The sequence below is a fragment of the Sabethes cyaneus genome, chromosome 3 (genome assembly GCF_943734655.1).
Source record: "Sabethes cyaneus chromosome 3, idSabCyanKW18_F2, whole genome shotgun sequence".
In the NCBI taxonomy this organism is placed as follows: Eukaryota; Metazoa; Arthropoda; class Insecta; order Diptera; family Culicidae; genus Sabethes; species Sabethes cyaneus.
In genome coordinates this window covers 195,671,521-195,690,405 of record NC_071355.1, presented here as the reverse complement: position 1 = coordinate 195,690,405, position 18,885 = coordinate 195,671,521, and the positions used below count along the sequence as shown (strand labels likewise).

General features: G+C 39.3%; 3 protein-coding genes across 3 annotated transcripts; 2 read left to right on the top strand and 1 right to left on the bottom strand.

The window, feature by feature from the left end:
* Positions 1-5,214: 5,214 nt before the first annotated feature.
* On the top strand, positions 5,215-7,739 carry LOC128742457 (mediator of RNA polymerase II transcription subunit 17). Its single transcript, XM_053838826.1, has 3 exons — positions 5,215-5,348; positions 5,407-7,168; positions 7,228-7,739. The coding sequence occupies exons 1-3, from the start codon at positions 5,260-5,262 to the stop codon at positions 7,306-7,308; spliced, it is 1,932 nt and encodes a 643-aa protein (XP_053694801.1). The 5' UTR covers positions 5,215-5,259; the 3' UTR covers positions 7,309-7,739.
* A 725-nt stretch (positions 7,740-8,464) lies between these two features.
* Positions 8,465-9,965, bottom strand: LOC128743249 (uncharacterized). Its single transcript, XM_053839793.1, has 3 exons — positions 9,529-9,965; positions 9,311-9,467; positions 8,465-9,253 (listed from the first exon to the last, which is right to left on the bottom strand). Exons 1-3 carry the CDS (start codon positions 9,954-9,956, stop codon positions 8,564-8,566), a joined length of 1,275 nt encoding a protein of 424 aa, XP_053695768.1. The 5' UTR covers positions 9,957-9,965; the 3' UTR covers positions 8,465-8,563.
* Positions 9,966-10,455: 490 nt separating this feature from the next.
* On the top strand, positions 10,456-13,519 carry LOC128741443 (RNA-binding protein Rsf1). The gene is made up of 2 exons (XM_053837264.1): positions 10,456-10,609; positions 12,118-13,519. Exon 2 carries the CDS (start codon positions 12,210-12,212, stop codon positions 12,792-12,794), a length of 585 nt encoding a protein of 194 aa, XP_053693239.1. The 5' UTR covers positions 10,456-10,609; positions 12,118-12,209; the 3' UTR covers positions 12,795-13,519.
* Positions 13,520-18,885: the final 5,366 nt, after the last annotated feature.

The window sequence follows — 18,885 nt, the reverse complement described above, 5'->3', positions numbered from 1 at the left end:
GATCCGTTGAAAAGTACAATTTAAATAAATACTGAATTTACTTATTTACAAAAGGTATTATTTATATTAATAGAAAATTAGGCTGGATTTTAAACTGTAAAAAACTAAAACACAGACAAACAGACATAACTCTTGGAAGAAAAATCTTCAAAAATTATCGTACCTCACATTCCCAAGCAACCAAAAGTTCGAATATTACTTGACACGCGAACTCGAAAGTTCATAATTAGTTCAGATTCAGTTCCTTGGAACTTTCTTGCTGATTCGTAGTGTATATCAAGTATACGTGGAACTAAATGCTTTAAGAAGTGCTGCGAGTACTTCATAGATACTTCAAAGCTATTAGGATGCTACAAGAAGTTCTGAAGTAACTTTAGTTACTAACAAGTTCTGCGTGCTGCTTTTTTGTTTATATTTCTGGTGATCAAACCAGCAGAACCTGAAACGATTGGAGATTAATTATTTTTATTTCACTTGAATAAATTTAATCCTCGCACATTTATAATTACAAATATAAATTAGAATGTAATGCTCTTCATTATTGTGTTGTGTTGTGTAGCGTATGCTGTCGGTATCTCACTACTATAGCTAATTGCCTGGTTCTAAACTTTATGTTCTATAATTAACTCGCGCTGCATAAAGCTGCTGCAAGTTCTAAGACGAACTTTTACTTAAGAACAACTCATTGGCAAAATTCACATCGCTTGTATACGACAAAGGTGACGCAGTGGATCGGTATAGGTTTACAACGCGGAACACCCGGGTTCAAACCCAACAGCAGGCAAATGCAACGATATAGAAGTTAGGTAAAAGTATAAAAATAGAACATAGAAGTGCTGCTAAATTTGTTTTTTCTTAGTTTTTGACAGTTTATTTCGAAGCTGCTTAGCGTTCTATGCAGTGAACCCACGACAGCTTGAAAGTTCGGTTAATTACTTAAAAGTGACGCTGCTTAGCAAGTTATAGATTGATATACATAAAGCTGTTTAACCCTTGATAGACACCATTATTCGAACTCTTGCCCAAGTAACCAATCCACTGCGTCACCTTTGTCGTATACAAGCGATGTGAATTTTGCCAATGAGTTGTTCTTAAGTAAAAGTTCGTCTTAGAACTTGCAGCAGCTTTATGCAGCGCGAGTTAATTATAGAACATAAAGTTTAGAACCAGGCAATTAGCTATAGTAGTGAGATACCGACAGCATACGCTACACAACACAACACAATAATGAAGAGCATTACATTCTAATTTATATTTGTAATTATAAATGTGCGAGGATTAAATTTATTCAAGTGAAATAAAAATAATTAATCTCCAATCGTTTCAGGTTCTGCTGGTTTGATCACCAGAAATATAAACAAAAAAGCAGCACGCAGAACTTGTTAGTAACTAAAGTTACTTCAGAACTTCTTGTAGCATCCTAATAGCTTTGAAGTATCTATGAAGTACTCGCAGCACTTCTTAAAGCATTTAGTTCCACGTATACTTGATATACACTACGAATCAGCAAGAAAGTTCCAAGGAACTGAATCTGAACTAATTATGAACTTTCGAGTTCGCGTGTCAAGTAATATTCGAACTTTTGGTTGCTTGGGTGGTTACTTGGGATTTAGCCTAAACCACAGAGAACAGACTACCAGGTAATCGACAAAAAGTGTGTAAAAGGTTTTTATGTAATCTACGAGTAATATCTTCAATAGAGCACCCCTCGAGCAGTAAGTGGCAAACTAAATCTTGATGTCGCTGCCATCGCTGCTATGTAACTCCAGCACAAAGAAATATTGATAAAGGTACATGGATATTTTTTGATGCGTTTGGCAAACTATTTCTGGAGGGCGCCACCGACAGATTTTACACACAAATAATCGATTACTTCCTTCGAGCCTGTTAATCTGTTCTCTGTGCCTAAACCACCCCATCGGCAGGCAACCATGTTTTCGCTGCCAACATCTCGTGTGTGCGAAAATGAGATAGCATATCAGCACTGCGTTTCACTCAACTGCCAGCAGTCTGATTTGGGCCCGCTGTCAAATTTTGAGCCCAGGACATGTTGTCGCTGACGTTTACTGCAGTTCCATATAGAGATGTCGATGGGTTGAAACAAACCGAGTGAGGGTTGATTTTCCTATGCTGGTCCAGCAAAAAGTAAAGCCCCAAACACAATGCATACGGATTTTACTACGTTGCGGAATTTTGACAGAAAACCCATGGAAAAACTGTCAAATTGCCGCAACGTAGTAAAATCCGTATGCATTGTGTTTGGGGCTTAACTCTCGCCCGATTTGTTTACATTTGCGACATTCGCCCTTTTGTTAATTCTATCTAGAGTTTTGATTCGGGCAATTAGAGTGACTATATACAGAGTGGCGACAAGTCATCCCAAATGTATGCAATGCGGTTTTTCCAAGGTTTTTCTTTCTCTTTCCTGCATCCGCGTTGGATAGGTCGTCTGCTCGATTGGAATGACACTGACAGATAATTATCATTCCAATTTTGACATTGTCGCCACTTTGTATATAGTCACTCTACGGGCAATGTATTCCAATCAACCCATCGGCAGACAACCATGTTTTCGCTGCCAACATCTCGTGTGTGCGAAAATGAGATAGCATGTCAGCACTGCGTTTCACTCAACTGCCAGCAGTCTGATTTGGGCCCGCTGTCAAATTTTGAGCCCACACGCTTAAAAAATTTAACTCACGAATGAATAAGATTAACTCAGAAATGAGTGAGTTTCAACTCGAAAATGAGTAAAAACCGACTCACTTTGACAAAAAGTGGAACAGCCCAAAAATATGAGTAAAGGCAATTTCTCAATTCTGAGTAGTTTAGGCCGACCTCATAACTGAGTTAAATTTACTCGTAATTTGTGTAAGTATTACTCAGTTTTGGGTGAAATGGCACTCATTCTTGAGTAAATATTGCTCATTATTGAGCTTCTACGTTGAAGTCAGAAAAGGAGTAAGAGTTACTCAAAATGGTGTGTAAAAAATACGCATGTTTTGAGCTGTTCCACTTTTTGTGAAAGTGGGTCAAATTTTTTAAGAGTGCAGGACATGCTGTCGCTGACGTTCACTGCAGCTCGATATAGAGATGTCGATGGGGTGATTCCAATCCATCGATTCACGGTGCTAGACTTTGTCCAAATCTAGTTTGCGCTAAGAATGACTAAACGATGTTAAACTGATGACCAACAGTATAATCTCGGTACCGTGTACCCCCGTTGGTATGACCTTTTTTAATCTGAACATTTTTAATCTGTACCCCGGTGGTATGAATGCAGGGGGCTGATATGACGTCACATTTTCGTTGCTCACATGAAAAAGGCGGCAAACGCAAAGCGATTTCACAAAACGAATTTAACTAACCATTTTCACAGTTTCATGTATTTCGCATCAATTGCCTGCCTGGCATTGGCTATGTGATGCTAAAACCTTGGCTAAAATCAAACTAAAACTAACAAAATTTAACAATTTCCACATCCGACTCGCTTGTCAGCTTGAGCCCATCTATGAAGCTGTCAGCTTGGGCCCGCTCTATGTTGGCTACGTTTTTTTTGTACAGGTTGGTATTGGAAGTGTCATTCCCGTGTATGAATGCGTTCACATTAAAAACCGATCAAGCGTCACACACAATTGACGTTAAAGTGGATCGGTAAATTAAAAAAAAGCAAAAAATCTTAATGCGTTTCCTCTTGCTCAGAAGCTTTGGCAATATAGCTCATATGCAACTTATCTCTCTCCAGCACTCAAAATAGACCATTTTAGTCGAAACTGCCGAGCCAATTTCGTATTATACAAACCGAACCTTTAGAATTCGCGCATGTTTGAGATGTTTTCAAAACGTTTGTTTTTGTCAAATCAAAACAACAAGTTCATAGGGTACGCGTCTTGCGCGTGTGTGAAAATGAATAGAGTTACCAAATATTCAGATTAAAAATGAACTTGCCCAATCTGAACGAACGAGCTGTTTTTCATATTAGCGGGGGTTGAGTGTACAATCGACCCCGCAGAACAGTATGAAAAAAAAAAACGCCAACCGAAACTGGCACCGTATTATCAATCAGATTGGTATGTTCTGCTACTCCGATGTGAATCTGCAGTAGGGCGACCGGCAGACCAAAAATTTCTGTGCGTTTCTAACCAAACACGAACCGGCAAAAGAGCTGTAAACTTAGAAAATGTTTTAGGTCGCGATTGCCAAGCCATTTCCTGACTTTGCAACTTTTGACTTTTTGACACACTATCACATGAACGTGAAGGTAAACAAAAAGTTTTCCTTGACATTTCAAGACATACTATGGTTTCTTTTTATAATTCGTGTTGTCTAGACACCGCTTGACACAACCATGCACAACTTTAGTTGGTCTATATAAGGTTGCCCAAATGTTTATTTTTTTGTTCAAAATTTCACAAAATTAAAAAAAAAGGTTTTTAACGGCAATAGCCTAAAAATATAAAATTGAATATCAAAATATGTGTTCCTAACCCTAACCTCATCGATTCAAGCTAAAAACGACATAGGGCTTTAGGACCCAATTTGCGAAAACTGCAAAGCCACAATGCATAAAACTTGTTCGTTCAATTATGTTCCTCTTTAGCTGATTTGCAAAATTGAACAATGTTTACATTTTTACATTCGAACAACAATCATGAATGTATCCATAGTAACTCCGTCAGGGCGAACTCGACGCTCCTCCAATGCATGTCAAAAGGTTGTGCTCAATATCCGCCATTATCGCTCGTGGAAAGCTGGATAAATTTTGGTTTATTATTTTTCTGTTAGCTGTAGATTTTGAAAATAATAATTGAAGATAGAATTAACAAAAGGGCGAATGTCGCAAGCGTAAACAAACCGAGTGAGAGTTGATTTTCCTATGCTGATCCAGCAAAAAATAACTCTCACTCGTTTTGTTTACATTTGCGACATTCGCCCTTTTGTTAATTCTATCTAGAATTATTTGGCATCCTTGCCCACACAACTGACTGACATGACCGACATGACTGACATGGCTTGGACTGACAGCGCTGTCACTGGTCGCTGGAGCTGGACGAGACGCTTAAGGCCCAAATAGAATGCTGCGTCAACGCATCCGTCAGCGTCAATTTGACAGTAAACCCATGGGGAAAACTGTCAGAATGACGCCGACGGACGCGTTGACGCAGTATTCTGTTTGGGCCTTTATGTCGTGCAGTTTTTTTTGTCTAGTTAGATTTATTTTCTATTTTATCTTTGCAATAGAAAACTGTACCTGCCGAAATGTCCATTTCAGCAAATATAAGTGTTGAAGCTCCAATTGAAAATCAAATTCAAGAAATCGCTTACGATGGAACCGAAATATACCAATTGTAAGTAACCATAATATACGACGTACTACGTGTTATGTTTGATTCCTCCTTTCCGTAGACCACCTACTCTGTCGGAACATTTGGCAAAATGTGCGGCAAAAATTGATTTTAGTAAAACCGCTAACGACATTGATTTGGTGCAGCAAAGCTTGAAAAAAGAAGACGAAAAGAAGGACGATGAATCGAAAGATTCAGCGGCTCTCTTCCAGTCCAGCTTATGGCCATGGGATTCCGTTCGTAACAAGCTGAAAGAAGCTTACACAGAAGTTTGCGTCTTGTCGGATGTTCTTTCGGTTGCCAAGGAGAAACGTTTCATGGTGCTGGACCCTATCCCACAAGAACCACCCGAGGTTAAACCGATGGTACAAGTTTACGCGAGAAAGAAAGCTTTAGCTAGTGCAGCTAATATTTTACTAACCGGAGCTGAGCGATTGAAAACGGCACATACTGATCAAGGGGGTGCACGCAGTGTACCAGATTTCCACATTGAGTTGCTCAGATTACGTAGAAACTGGCGCTTGAAAAAAGTTTCAAACACTATTATTGGAGACCTGAGCTATCGAACTGCCGGATCTAGATTTATGCATCCTGGTATGTTCGAGGTGACGAAGGCTGAGGATGAAGAATCTAGCGAAGAAGGCAGCAGCTCAACTTCAGTTGGTGGAGTAGCTCCAGGCCCTAAAATAAACTCTGCTTTAAGAGTCAATGTACCCACTGAGCTGCAGGGAGTAGCATTCATCAAAGTTATTACTCAGAAGGATCAAGAAGATTTATGCACGGCTACGGTTAATATGATGGGATCTACACAGCTACATAGCCCGCAGGCGGGGGCGTGGCAACAAACTTTGGAGTTTGCCCAGAACGTATTGTTCTGCAAGGAGCTGTTCAATCAGCTAGCAAGAGAGGCCGTCCAGCTGCAAGCACCAATTCCACATGTCGTGGTTGGCAATCAAATTCGTGCGACCTTGCTACCTGGAATTCAATTAATAATATCCCTATGCCACTCGACATCTTCAGATTCAAATAACAGTTCGGAACCGATTAAGGATCACGATCATGTTTTGGAACATTCCTTGCATCAGTTGCTTCGCGAGTTTCACCATAAAAATACCCACCACCCATTCCCACATCCTGCTAGCGCTCCTCTTGGACCGAGTAAAAAGCGTATGTTGGCAGGGCCATTCGCTTACGACCGCTATGACTTATTGGAGATGACCAAATCACAGACCTTGTTGGAACAGATAATAGCTCAAGCTCAACATATATTTACACGCCGCAGAGCTCAATATGTTCTGGACACATTGGCGAAAGATGTCAAGGATCCCCAGATCACCTCCCACTGGAATGCTATGAACAGCCCCACGATGTCTTGTGTCAAAATTAACATCACCTCCCATGGGTATGACGCCAACTTGCGGACGTCGTTGGTTATTCATGTGAAGGAGCGCTCTCTGAAATGTATTTGCCGTGACGGACGCATCATGCACATGTCCTACGAAATGCAGGAGCTGCGCGACTTGATTTACTGTCAAATCAGCCAGCACCAGATCATCTGCCTCCAGAGCCTGGCCAAGTGTATGGCTTGGCAGATCTTGTCCAACAGCAGCCACCTTGGCATCGGCTCGGTAGAACCGCTGGGTAATGCTAGCTCCTGTGTGTTGGCATCGCCGAACAGTGATCGCCTGGTGGCCGTACAGGTACGGTGTGATCCACAGATCGATGTAAAAGTGTATATTGCTCAATGTCCGGGCAAGGATTTCTTCCCCGGCTCGTTGGTTCAGGGACGTCACTGGGAACATCTTGGGGGACATTTTAAAGAGGTAGGACTACTCGGTTTAATGTGTAATATTTTTAATATTTGGATATTCATATACCATAGGTTCGTTTCGACAAAATGGAAGGAAAGAATTTCCACAATAAAATGGAATTCCTAATGGCTAGCTTAACGAGTCAGTCCTAACCAATACTGGAGAAGCTGTTCTTGGACGACGTTGATACAGTGAGCAGTGAGAGCATGCAACAGCACCACTCTGATTTGGTGAAACACTTCACTTTAGATCTCAGCGGTTCCCGAATGGAGTGAAAAATCGAAAAGGTAATTTATTACGCAAGTTTAATCTCGTGTTACTATTCGATGGATTAAGTGCGAGTTTTTTTTTTACATAAATAGCCAATAATTAATGAATCATCTCGTTAGAGGATTGTTTTCTTTAAAAAAAAACGAATTATTCATAAATTTCGTATTCCACATTAGGGAATACATATTGTCGAAAGTAAAGCGCGTCTGCGCGGATTAATTAACATTGAACCGCTAATCTACAATTTATTAACTTCAGATAGTGTGGCAAAACTGCCACTATCGATCCAAAATTGATAACATAAAAATACTTTACTGGAATATACATACATTAAAAAATTAAATAACTCAATAAGATCTGCAAGACAAATTTGAAAGAATGCCCAGCACTAAAGGGATAATACAGCCTTAATACAGTTAATGAACATTCTATTGCATTAAAAATGACAAAGTTTTTTGTTTTCATGTTTTCTCCCCAGATGCTTTTTGTTAAAAAGTAATCATTGAAGTATTGTTAGTAGCCATGAGTATAATAATACATTATTTCTGCTCGTTCATTTCACAAACCTCACCAGAATAAGACCTGCTTATATCACTTTTCATAGTGCTGGTAACGGGAAACTAGCTGTCATTAAATTTTCGTCGGAGAGCCCAATTTCGGAAGCAGTTTTTGGGCACAAAAGTGGGGTTCTGTTTATAGAAATGTGTTCACTGCATTCTTCTTGCCAATCTAAACCCAGCACATATATTTTCAAGAACAAAATTCTTGTTTCATACAAAAAACTGCTTTTGAAATTTGCGAAATCGATTGCGTAAATATGTACTCAAAATGATTTCCCCTTTCAACATCCTCACCTGTTTGATGGTTCATAATCTTGAGCTGTGATTTCGTTGATAGATCAGTTTTACTATTGATACCTCTATATTATTACAATTAATTGATGTTTCTATTATTTTAAATTTTATACATATTTACCTAAAACTAACTTATTGAAAAATCTTAACAGTAACTTATAAAAGCAATTTAATTACAACCGCCAATTATTTAGGTATCTAAACCCATTCATTCTAAAATAGCATACGAATTTAATATTGGTTAGTGTTAGGATGCATACAACAATTCCTAAATGTACGTACACTAACTGCTGTATTTTTCATCATATTCTAACTCGAAAAGCAGTTGTTGTATTTTCAGTCTCGCTAGCTGATTCTTTTTGTTTGGTAACCGTCGCAAGATGGGAGCACATGAAAGGAGAAATTTCTCGTCAGAATCGCTTGATCTGGTATCAGATTCAGGTTCTCGCCGCAGCGGTGTACAAACAGCATTCACAGGGGTTTCCACTCGTACAGGTTGTTGTTCTATACTTGTTTGAGTAGGCGTCTGATTTGAAACTAAATCTACTCCACTGCTGACCAGATCTGCCATCGAAAGTTCATCCTCTTCCTGGGAAATCATTGTACACACATTCTGCTTATCTAATAACTGATTCGTGCTTGTGAATTCTGTGGAATTTTCTTGTATGGTCTTGGTATGTTCAGATTTTGCGTCAGCATTGTTCTCTTCACTTATAATGGAATCCATCTCAATTTCCTCCATGTGAATTTCAGACTCTCCCGCTTCACAATAGTGCTCCTGTTTGATTCTTTCTTCCGTAACTAACTGTTGATCTGTTGCTTCGTAACGTTCGTGAAAATCCAGCATTGTGGAGTCTAATCGTTCTTCATAACCATCAATATCGTGTAGCATTTCATTTTCTTCGATTTCATCCTCGTCTTCGGTTTCAATTCCTATTACTGCACCTTCGGGTATAGTGTCTGGATCTTGAAGCTAAAATGAAAAACCAAAACATTGTATATGTGACATAGCTTTCCTGTCAGTCATTACCATCTGAAAAACTTCCTGTCCATCTTCAGTAACATATGATACGGTAATAGGCTCTCGAGGAACTTTACAAACTTCCTCTTCTAATTCCACATATTCCGTATCCTCGTCAAAGGTGTCAAAGCCTTCAATACAATCCATTTCCCTGGATCGTTTTCCTCTACAAAAAAAGGGTTATATTTACAGCAATTAACTCTCAGGACATCCCAGCTAACCCATACTTTCTCCCTATGAACGGTAACAGAAATTCCAGCAACCGATAGTGAACCCACGTCTTCTGTTCTTCCTCGTTCTTATTGCGAACCACCTTCATGAAAGCGTCACGTAGGCTGCGCCAGCGCTTTTTGCACTCCTGTTCGGACAAATTCATCACAACCGCCACCTCGGCCCAAGCTTCATGCCTAGTGCTGAACCGTTTATGGTCCTTCATGGTGGTGTTGTATAGAATTGGCCGTTTCTTTATTTCCTGAACAAACATCTCCTCGTTGACTTTAACAAACTGCCGCTTGGTTCCGGGACTGTTGCTAAAAGTTGTTTTAATCACCATTGCAGACGGCGGGGGCGTCGATGAGGCAGCCTCTTTCGGAGGGAGATCCAGGTAATGCAACTCCTGCACTTTATTCCGGCCAGTTTTAATTATTTGAAACATTGCCAAGATTGCCAAGCTAGCCGACACGCAAAGCTTGTGCAAAAGCGAATAAATTCAAAATATTTACGCTGCTTGAGTAAAATTTGGTTCTGGTCGAAATTGTTTTTTGTTGCTTTCTTCTCCGTTTGTTGTTTTATGTTTTGTTTGACATTCGTTCGTACATTTTTCTTGTGCCACCTCTGCCCAAGCCCAAGGGGTTTCCAGTACGGCGTATAAGTGCGTAGTAATCAGAGACTACTTTTATAATCATTTTCGAATTAATTAGGTAATCAATGGTAATCAGTAGAGTAATCCATGGTAATCTTAAGTAATCATTGGTAATCATGATTAATTTATAGTAATCACAAGAGTTTGATTACTGGTAATCAGATTGATTAACTTTTTTCAAAGGTGCGTAGTAATCATTGCTGTTGGAAACCCCTTGAAATCATCTAAACTTGACGAAGAAACGGTTCAAAGTACCGAGCGGTGATTTTTGACTTCACTCCGGCTTTGTCTTTCGACTGAATCGGACGGAAAAAGGTGTTAATCTGTGTGATTCGACAGTGTTCCATAGACCGTTTGGTGAAACAGCAAAATTTTCAGTCAACTACGCCATCTTTGCCAACGCCGCCGCCCGCTTCTGCAACGACGAAGCAAGCTCTTCTGCGACGGTAACAACTTTCAGCCACCACAAAAACAATAATTTCAACGTTTCTTGATCAGAGCTGCTTTTACGACAATAATTTTTAGTTTTCCGTAGTAGTGAAACTTATTGATTTTTCATTCTATGCAACGAAACCATGAATAGTGCTTGTGCGTGCCTTGTTAAAACGAAGAACGACGCCATATTGGAGATGATGCAGTGAAAAATCTGTGGAAAGTTAAATTAAGCTTCGAGCTCAAAATCAGTCACTAAACTAAAAATAACGTCGCTAACGCTTATCTACGGTATCTTCGCTACGTTTTAGTCATATTCGTGGAAGTTCCTAAATCCTGCGATTTCTTCGGTAAAATTATTCTTCGTATGCGTCGTTTTCAGCTTCTTCAAATTGAGCAAATTCAACTTTCTGTACAAAATCGCTCTGTGAATTATCAATAATAAATTCAACGAATCATCGGCTATAAATGTTTTTCCATCGTCCAACCAGTTAAATGAATCAGCGAGCAAAAAGTGCTCCGCCATTTTGGCTTGAATTGAGCGATTAATCGTTATTACTCCGAGAAAATGTGAAGAAGAAACAAGACACGATCACGCAATTCTGAACTCGGTACTCTGATACGTTTTTCTAAGTTGAGAGTATCGTTTTAGTTTGAGCTAGTATTTTCTGCAATGCATGGATTTGGTTTAATTTTTCAACTTACCGCTCAACTAATGTTATTCTTTCGATGTGCCTGTCTGGAAAAGACCCTACGTATATAAGTTCATCTTCCGACAGTCAATTTACTAAGATCATCCCCTACTCATACTTTATTTTATTTTTACAAAAAAAAAAACGATATAAATGTTCGTGCTTAAAAACCTCATCATGTGACGTACTAAAGCTCTTCCTACTGCCTACGAGTACATATAGTTGTTCTGCCTGTACAATGCTACGAAAAATTGAAAACGCTCCGCCAACCAAATTAGTGTCATCGTAATCGAGTTTAGTTTCGCATATGCGCACATAACATGTTACATATCCAACTGCAGTAGAAAAAAAGAAAATGGCGAACGAATGCATAATTTCTGCTCCATACAAGAAAAAAATCCTCAATACCGCTTTCTTCTACGAATCTTCGTATGTCTGTATATCAGCCTTCTACCTACAAATCCTACTCTTATGTGCAGTTATCTTCTTCATCTGTTTATTTTCGATTGTCACCAACAACCTTCCTAGCGTTCCACGTTCTACGACACAGAATGTTTTGTTTGAAGCACACACATTTACCAAATCGAATACAGCAATCTCTACGACGCATGTGTTAACTGAAGCATCACTGCAAGCAAAAGAGTAGCTTTGAATCTCTATTACTGTTACCCTCGCCGCAAGCATAGAAACAAACGTATGATGCTAACAGTAGAAACAATTCAGTTACACATTCATCGAGCCTATGTTCAACACCAACAAAAACAACTATAAAACCTTACCTCCTGAGTAACTTATTTTGCTACGAACCACTATTCTAATTAAATTCACAGTATCGCATTCTACGAAACCGACGTTAATCAACGCTTCGTCGACATCTACGCAAGGCACGCACACTCGACGTTTGAAATAGTTGATCAGAAAGATGAGTGAACAAAAGGGCACTAGAGTCTACGTCGGCAACCTCACCGATAAAGTAAAGAAGGAGGATCTCGAGGGAGAATTCACCAAGTACGGTAAATTGAACTCTGTTTGGGTAGCTTTCAATCCCCCAGGTTTCGCTTTCATTGAGTTCGAAAATAAAGAGGAAGCCGAATCGGCATGTGACAACCTAAACGGTCAGGACATCCTCGGTTCAAAACTCCGGGTGGAGATCTCGAAGGGTCGTCGAAGCACTCGCGGAGGGTCGCGCGGATTTCGCGGACCGCCCGGACGCTCCAACAGCGGTGGTGGCGGCGGTTTTCGTTCAAGCTCTCGAGGTGGCTTCCGCGATGGCGGCGGCTACCGAAATGGTGGCAGCGGTGGATTCCGCGGAGGAAGTCGCAGTGGAAGCCGTTTCGACAGCTATGGAAGCAGCCGCTCGTCGGGAGGGTCAGGCGGGTACGGCCGTGATTCGAATCGCGATGGTTACGGAGGTGGCTTCGGCAGCAACTACGGCGGCGGTCGAAGCAGCGGCGGTGGCGGTCGGTTCCGATCAAGATCACCCGTTGGCGCTCGTGGTAGATATTAAGTGTGTATGTAAGATGAATTGATTTAGCTACCGCCACATTTATTCCCCGGAATGCGTAATTTGAGTAAAAGTGACTTGACATAACCTCTTGCAACAAAAATAGTAGGATAGGATCAAACCCCATCCTGTTTATTTTATTGGTAAAGTTTTAAATTTACACAGTTTTTGTCTTTAGGGCCTAACCTTGCACATAGTTTTGACGCAAATTTCGACGAGTTCACTCAGTAATATCCATTAGTTTGAGTTTTACCAACAAAAAATCACGGAGAAAGTTAGATGAAAGTAACTTATCATATTTTATACTGTTTTATATGTGTTTTAATATATAAAATAGAAATGACGTTAGAGTATTGATGTTACATATACCACTGTAACGTATTTTTTTAGCGTCATCTGATAACGGATTCATTTGGCAAAACTAAACTTGTTCCTTTTTGCGTTAAAATTCGAGCGAAAAATAATGCATGCAGAAGAGGATGAATCACGCAATTTTATTTACTGAATCGTAGTTTCACCAATCCTGTGCACACACGGCAACAGCGCGGTGCAATATCTTCTGAAGAAAACCAAAAAGAAATTATCGTACTTGTATACTGATACTGATCTGTTTCTTAGAACTCATCAGCTTTCGTTCAAGTACACAGCACACCCGATATATTCCGAAAATGGAAAGAAAATATATAAATTTCGTATTAGTAAGAAAATCATACAATAAAAACAAATAACCCTTCACGCTGCTTATTACTTTATTCGAAAGAAATATCTATCATTTCTGACCCACCATGCAACAGGTGTATGTTATGCAGGGGGATCTATCGGTAAGGAATTGTGAAACTCACATGTGAAGGGGCAGTCAGGTGACCATAATTTTCAATGCAGTTCTTGCTACTTTTTTTCTTACCGATTTGCTGCTCTTGCCTGTATATGTAGCTTGCGAAAAGTTTCTTAGTTTGTTTTATTTACGCTAAAGACCAGATAAATGCATTATCGGGATCAAACCAATACAAATGACGATTGCGCCGCGTGTTTGGGTTTAAGTTTCTATCAACTGCAGCAGACAAAAATAGAGTTGCGAGTCCCCTGGCTCGAAATCAATCATAAGTCGTTTGGTCCATGACAGTACAAACGTCATGGACCAAACACCATCTGCGGTAACGCACACATGTAAGGAATTTGACAGCAATAGTTCCCCCCTGATGTTATGTCTTGCGAAACGTCACAATTGTCGACCAACATTTGAAAGGGGCGGATAAGCCAACTGTCAAACAGAACGAGTGAGAGTTATTTTTTGCTGGAGCGGCATAGGAAAATGAACTCTCACTCGTTCTGTTTGACAGTTGGCTTATCCGCCCCTTTCAAATGTTAGTCGACAATTTTGAACTTTTTTTCTATATCCGTAAACAAAGTGGAAAGCTATTGTGTGTTTTAACATTTTACAGGTATAATGGCTTTTAAATTTAGTCCTAATGCTGTTTTACTCGGTTTAAATAACAAACTTGCCGTTTAAACGGCTGAAACTTTTTTTGGACTCTGTGGTCTGTTTGTAAACAAGGGCGCCAGTATCTGCCAGATGACGTCACCTTGATTTGGTCTATTGAAAGGATAACCCTTGTTTTTATTGTCAATTGCAACACGCAGAAAAATGATGATAGTTTGAAACAACAATCCCCTGTTGAGTTCAACTTGTATCATATTTTTGAATCAAAAAAATATGGTTTAAACTGAATTCGTACTTCTTTTGCTTCTACTAGATCGTTTATAAACCCAAAAGAACTTATTTTTGATTCTACAATTTTTTCTTTGATAGAAACTAGCAGTTATTTGAAATAACAAACCTTATTGTTGAACTAAAAAGTCAAACAGTTATTGCGCTCTTCGCACTCAATTGGACTGCACAGTTATTAAGTGCAACCTTCAAAACTGTGATGAAAAGTGTGCTACTGATAATATCACTAGTAATCTTATATCGATAATACCATCAAACTTTATCGTCACGGAAGAATATCGAAAATTGGAGGGTTTAAAGGGAAATCTTCTCCTTGGCTTGTTATTATTTTAACATTTTTGTTCTATTCTTTACGTATTTTTGCTTATACTGTCATATTATCGTTATTAATTATTAACGATAAGAAAACTTTATCAATAATCGCTATAGATTTTGATCGGCATTTCCCATCATTACAACTCTCCCATCTGAGCTAACATTTTATTTAGCAGAGGCGCCAGTACCAGTTGTAGGAAAAGCAAATAGTATTTAATTTTTCATTTATTTCATATATGCTGCATATTTGTTCGAGTTATGAATTATGCGTGGAATTATGTATTTAGAAACTATTTTTATATTATTCTTAGCGTCGATAACAACTCTACGTAAGCATTAGAATTCAAATAGGAATCAACCAAGATTCATGATTTTTTCCCACGAAATTTTGGCAACAGACCAAATCAAGGTGACGTCATCTGGCAGATACTGGCGCCCTTGTTTACAAACAGACCGTAGAATCCAAAAAAGTTTCAGCTGTTTAAACGGCAAGTTTGTTGTTTAAGTCGAGTTTAAACAGCATTGGGACTAAATTTAAAAGCCATTATGCCTGTAAAATGTTAAAATACACGCTACATTCCCTATAAACGGAAAAGAAAGTTTTCCAAAATGTAAACAAGGGCGCCACTATCTGTCAATTGACGGTATGATGATTTGGTCTACTGTTCTCACCTACAAAATGTTAGAGTGACTATATACAGAGTGGCGACATGTCATCCCAAATGTATGCAATGCGGTTTTTCCAAGGTTTTTCTTTCTCTTTTCTGCATACGCGTTGGATAGGTCGTCTGCTCGATTGGAATGACACTGACAGATAATTATCATTCCAATTTTGACATTGTCGCCACTCTGTATATAGTCACTCTACAAAATGTGAGACTGAACAAGTGAAGATAGAATTAACAAAAGGGCGAATGTCGCAAGCGTAAACAAACCGAGTGAGGGTTGGTCTTCCTATGCTGGTCCAGCAAAAAATAACTCTCACTCGTTTTGTTTACATTTGCGACATTCGCCCTTCTATTAATTCTATCTAGAAGTGTGTTCAAAATCCAACTTTCAATGCAAAGAGCAATAGAACCAAAATAATATATGGGTTAGCCTTCAGTCATCAATATTTTTTGTTGAATTCATCCAGATTTTTGCATTTACGATTTTTTTTTCTGCGTGCACATATTTTCAAAATGGCGGCTGAGCTTTTACACACGTGGCGGGTTTAAGATGAATGTCTGTACTCTGTGCTGTTAATCTGTTCTCTGTGCTAATTACACTCAACCCCCGCTAATATGAAAAACAGCTCGTTCGGATTGGGCGAGCTCATTTTTAATCTGAATATTTGGTAACTCTATTCATTTTCACACACGCGCAAGACGCGCACCCTACGAACTTGTTGTTTTGATTTGACGAAAACAAACGTTTTGAAAACATCCCAAACATGCGCGAATTCTAAAGGTTCGGTTTGTATAATACGAAATTGGCTCGGCAGTTTCGACTAAAATGGTCTATTTTGAGTGTTGGAGAGAGATAAGTTGCATTGAGCTTGCTGACGTTTACCGCACGCACACATCGACGCGCGATTTGTTGTTGCTGTTGTTAGATTTTACATTGATTTTACACGTTTGTTTTTGTTTTCCCCCAGTTATACCCCGGTAAAAAAACATACGTTTGAGTGAAAAACGATAAGTTTTTGCATCCCTTAGCAAGCTCTATATGAGCTATATTGCCAAAGCTCATGAGCAAGAGGAAACACATTAAGATATTTTGCATTTTTTTTTTAATTTACCGGTCCACTCCCAAGCAACCAAAAGTTCGAATATTACTTGACACGCGAACTCGAAAGTTCAGATTCAGTTCCGTGGAACTTTCTTGCTGATTAGTAGTGTATATCAAGTATACGTGGAACTAAATGCTTTAAGAAGTGCTGCGAGTACTTCATAGATACTTCAAAACTATTAGGAGGCTACATGAAGTTCTGAAGTAACTTTAGTTGCTAACAAGTTCTGCGTGCTCCTTTTTTGTTTATATTTCTGGTGATCAAACCAGCAGAACCTGAAACTATTGGAGATTAATTATTTTTATTTCACTTGAATAAATTTAATCCTCGCACATTTCTAATTACAAATATAAATTAGAATGTAATGCTCTTCATTATTGTGTTGTGTTGTGTACAAGGGTAAGTCGCTTAGAACATTGTTGCAGGCTCAATTTAGGGAACAGCTTGCCTCATTGATTACAATTGCGGTACAATCATTTCACAGTTCATGGCACACTGTGGCCCACCTTTTTGACATTTAAAATTTGAAATGTTAGAAATTGGCAGCCCTGCCAATGTTTGTTATTGTCAAAACGATCAAAACAGTCTGGCTGGGCGCAGGCGAATTTGACAGGTTTCACAGGATCAGCACCTCAGCGGCACAGTAAGGCACAGACTGAACAAAGTTTCTACGAATGAGGTGAACGGAATGCTCTCAGCGACTTACCCTTGGTTGTGTAGCATATGCTGTCGGTATCTCACTACTATAGTTAATTGCCTGGTTCCAAACTTTATGTTCTATAATTAGGGTAACCAACCTATTTTGGACCCCCTCAGCAGCTGTACATAATTTGGACACTTGCATTTGATTTTGCTGTAAGCGTCCAAATTATGTACAGCTGCTGAGGGGGTCCAAATTACGTTGGCTACCCTAACTCGCGCTGCATAAAGCGGGGTACGCTGCTGAAAAGAAAACAGCTCAAGAAAAAATCTTGTTATTTACCGAAGAAATTTTGACAACTCCAATGCAAGCAACCACCTGTCATTTTTTCTTGTGGTAATAATTGCGCCGGATATTATTCAGTACGGAAAAGTGACGTTTTAATTCACTTGTGTGTAAACCAACGTCATCTGGACGTGAAATAATATTTCTTATGAGGTGCGTACTGCTTAAGAAATCGTAAAAGAAATCGATTTCTTGAGCATTTCTTGTCCTATCTTTTTACCCATTACTTTTCAGCAGCGTACCCCGCTTAAAGCTGCTGCAAGTTCTAAAACGAACTTTTACTTAACAACTCATTGGAAAAATTCACATCGCTTGTAAACGGCAAAGGCGACGCAGTGTATCGGTATAGGTTTGCAACGCGGAACACCCGGGTTCAAACCCAACAGCAGGCAAATGCAACGAATATAGAAGTTAGGTAGAAATATAAAAATAGAACATAGAAGTGCTGCTAAATTTGTTTTTTCTTAGTTTTTGACAGTTTATTTCGAAGCTGCTTAGCGTTCTATGCAGTGGACCCAAGACAGCTTGAAAGTTCGGTTAATTACTTAAAAGTGACGCTGCTTAGCAAGTTATAGATTGATATACATAAAGCTGTTTAACCCTTGTTAGACACCATTATTCGAACTTTTGGTTACTTGGGACTTTAACGTCAATTCTAGATAGAATTAACAAAAGGGCGAACGTCGCAAACGTAAACAAACCGGGTGAGAGTTATTTTTTGCTGGACCCAGCATAGAAAAATCAATCCTCACTCGATTTGTTCACGCTTGCGACATTCGCCCTTTTGTTAATTCTATCTTCAATTGTGTGTGACGCTTGATCGGTTTTTAATGTGAACGCATTCATACCACCGGGGTACAGATTAAAAATGTTCAGATTAAAGAAGGTCATACCAACGGGGGTACACGGTACCTGACATTTGTGAGCTAAATTTAAATAAGTTACTGTAACGTTATCATCGGCAGAGCGATCGAGCATGAATACGGCTGTATCCAGCTTTTTACGCGCTATAATGGAGGACGCTATAAATTGTGTTCGTAATATGCGAACAATCTTTTTGACAACTCTGCATACATCAAAACTGGGCACTCTTCTCCTGTACGGCAGTGTTGCTCTTTCTTTCGTTTACGCAAAAGAAGGAGAGCAATAGTTTTGGTTACATTTCGCACATTTTTGCTCTCCTTCTTTGGCGTAAACGAAAGAAAGAGCACGGTAGTGTTGCAAGGGAAGAGTGCCAGATTTGATGTATGCAGAGTTGTCAAAAAGATCGTTCGCATATCACGAACACAATTTA

Excerpts from the sequence above, each read along its gene's own strand:
- LOC128742457 (XM_053838826.1), top strand. The coding sequence starts at position 5,260 with ATGTCCATTTCAGCAAATATAAGTGTTGAAGCTCCAATTGAAAATCAA. Across the intron at positions 5,349-5,406 it reads GGAACCGAAATATACCAATT|ACCACCTACTCTGTCGGAAC; the intron begins GTAAGTAACCAT and ends TCCTTTCCGTAG. Across the intron at positions 7,169-7,227 it reads TTGGGGGACATTTTAAAGAG|GTTCGTTTCGACAAAATGGA; the intron begins GTAGGACTACTC and ends CATATACCATAG.
- LOC128741443 (XM_053837264.1), top strand. The coding sequence starts at position 12,210 with ATGAGTGAACAAAAGGGCACTAGAGTCTACGTCGGCAACCTCACCGAT.
- LOC128743249 (XM_053839793.1), bottom strand. The coding sequence starts at position 9,956 with ATGTTTCAAATAATTAAAACTGGCCGGAATAAAGTGCAGGAGTTGCAT. Across the intron at positions 9,468-9,528 it reads TTACCGTTCATAGGGAGAAA|AGGAAAACGATCCAGGGAAA; the intron begins GTATGGGTTAGC and ends CTTTTTTTGTAG. Across the intron at positions 9,254-9,310 it reads GACAGGAAGTTTTTCAGATG|CTTCAAGATCCAGACACTAT; the intron begins GTAATGACTGAC and ends TTTTCATTTTAG.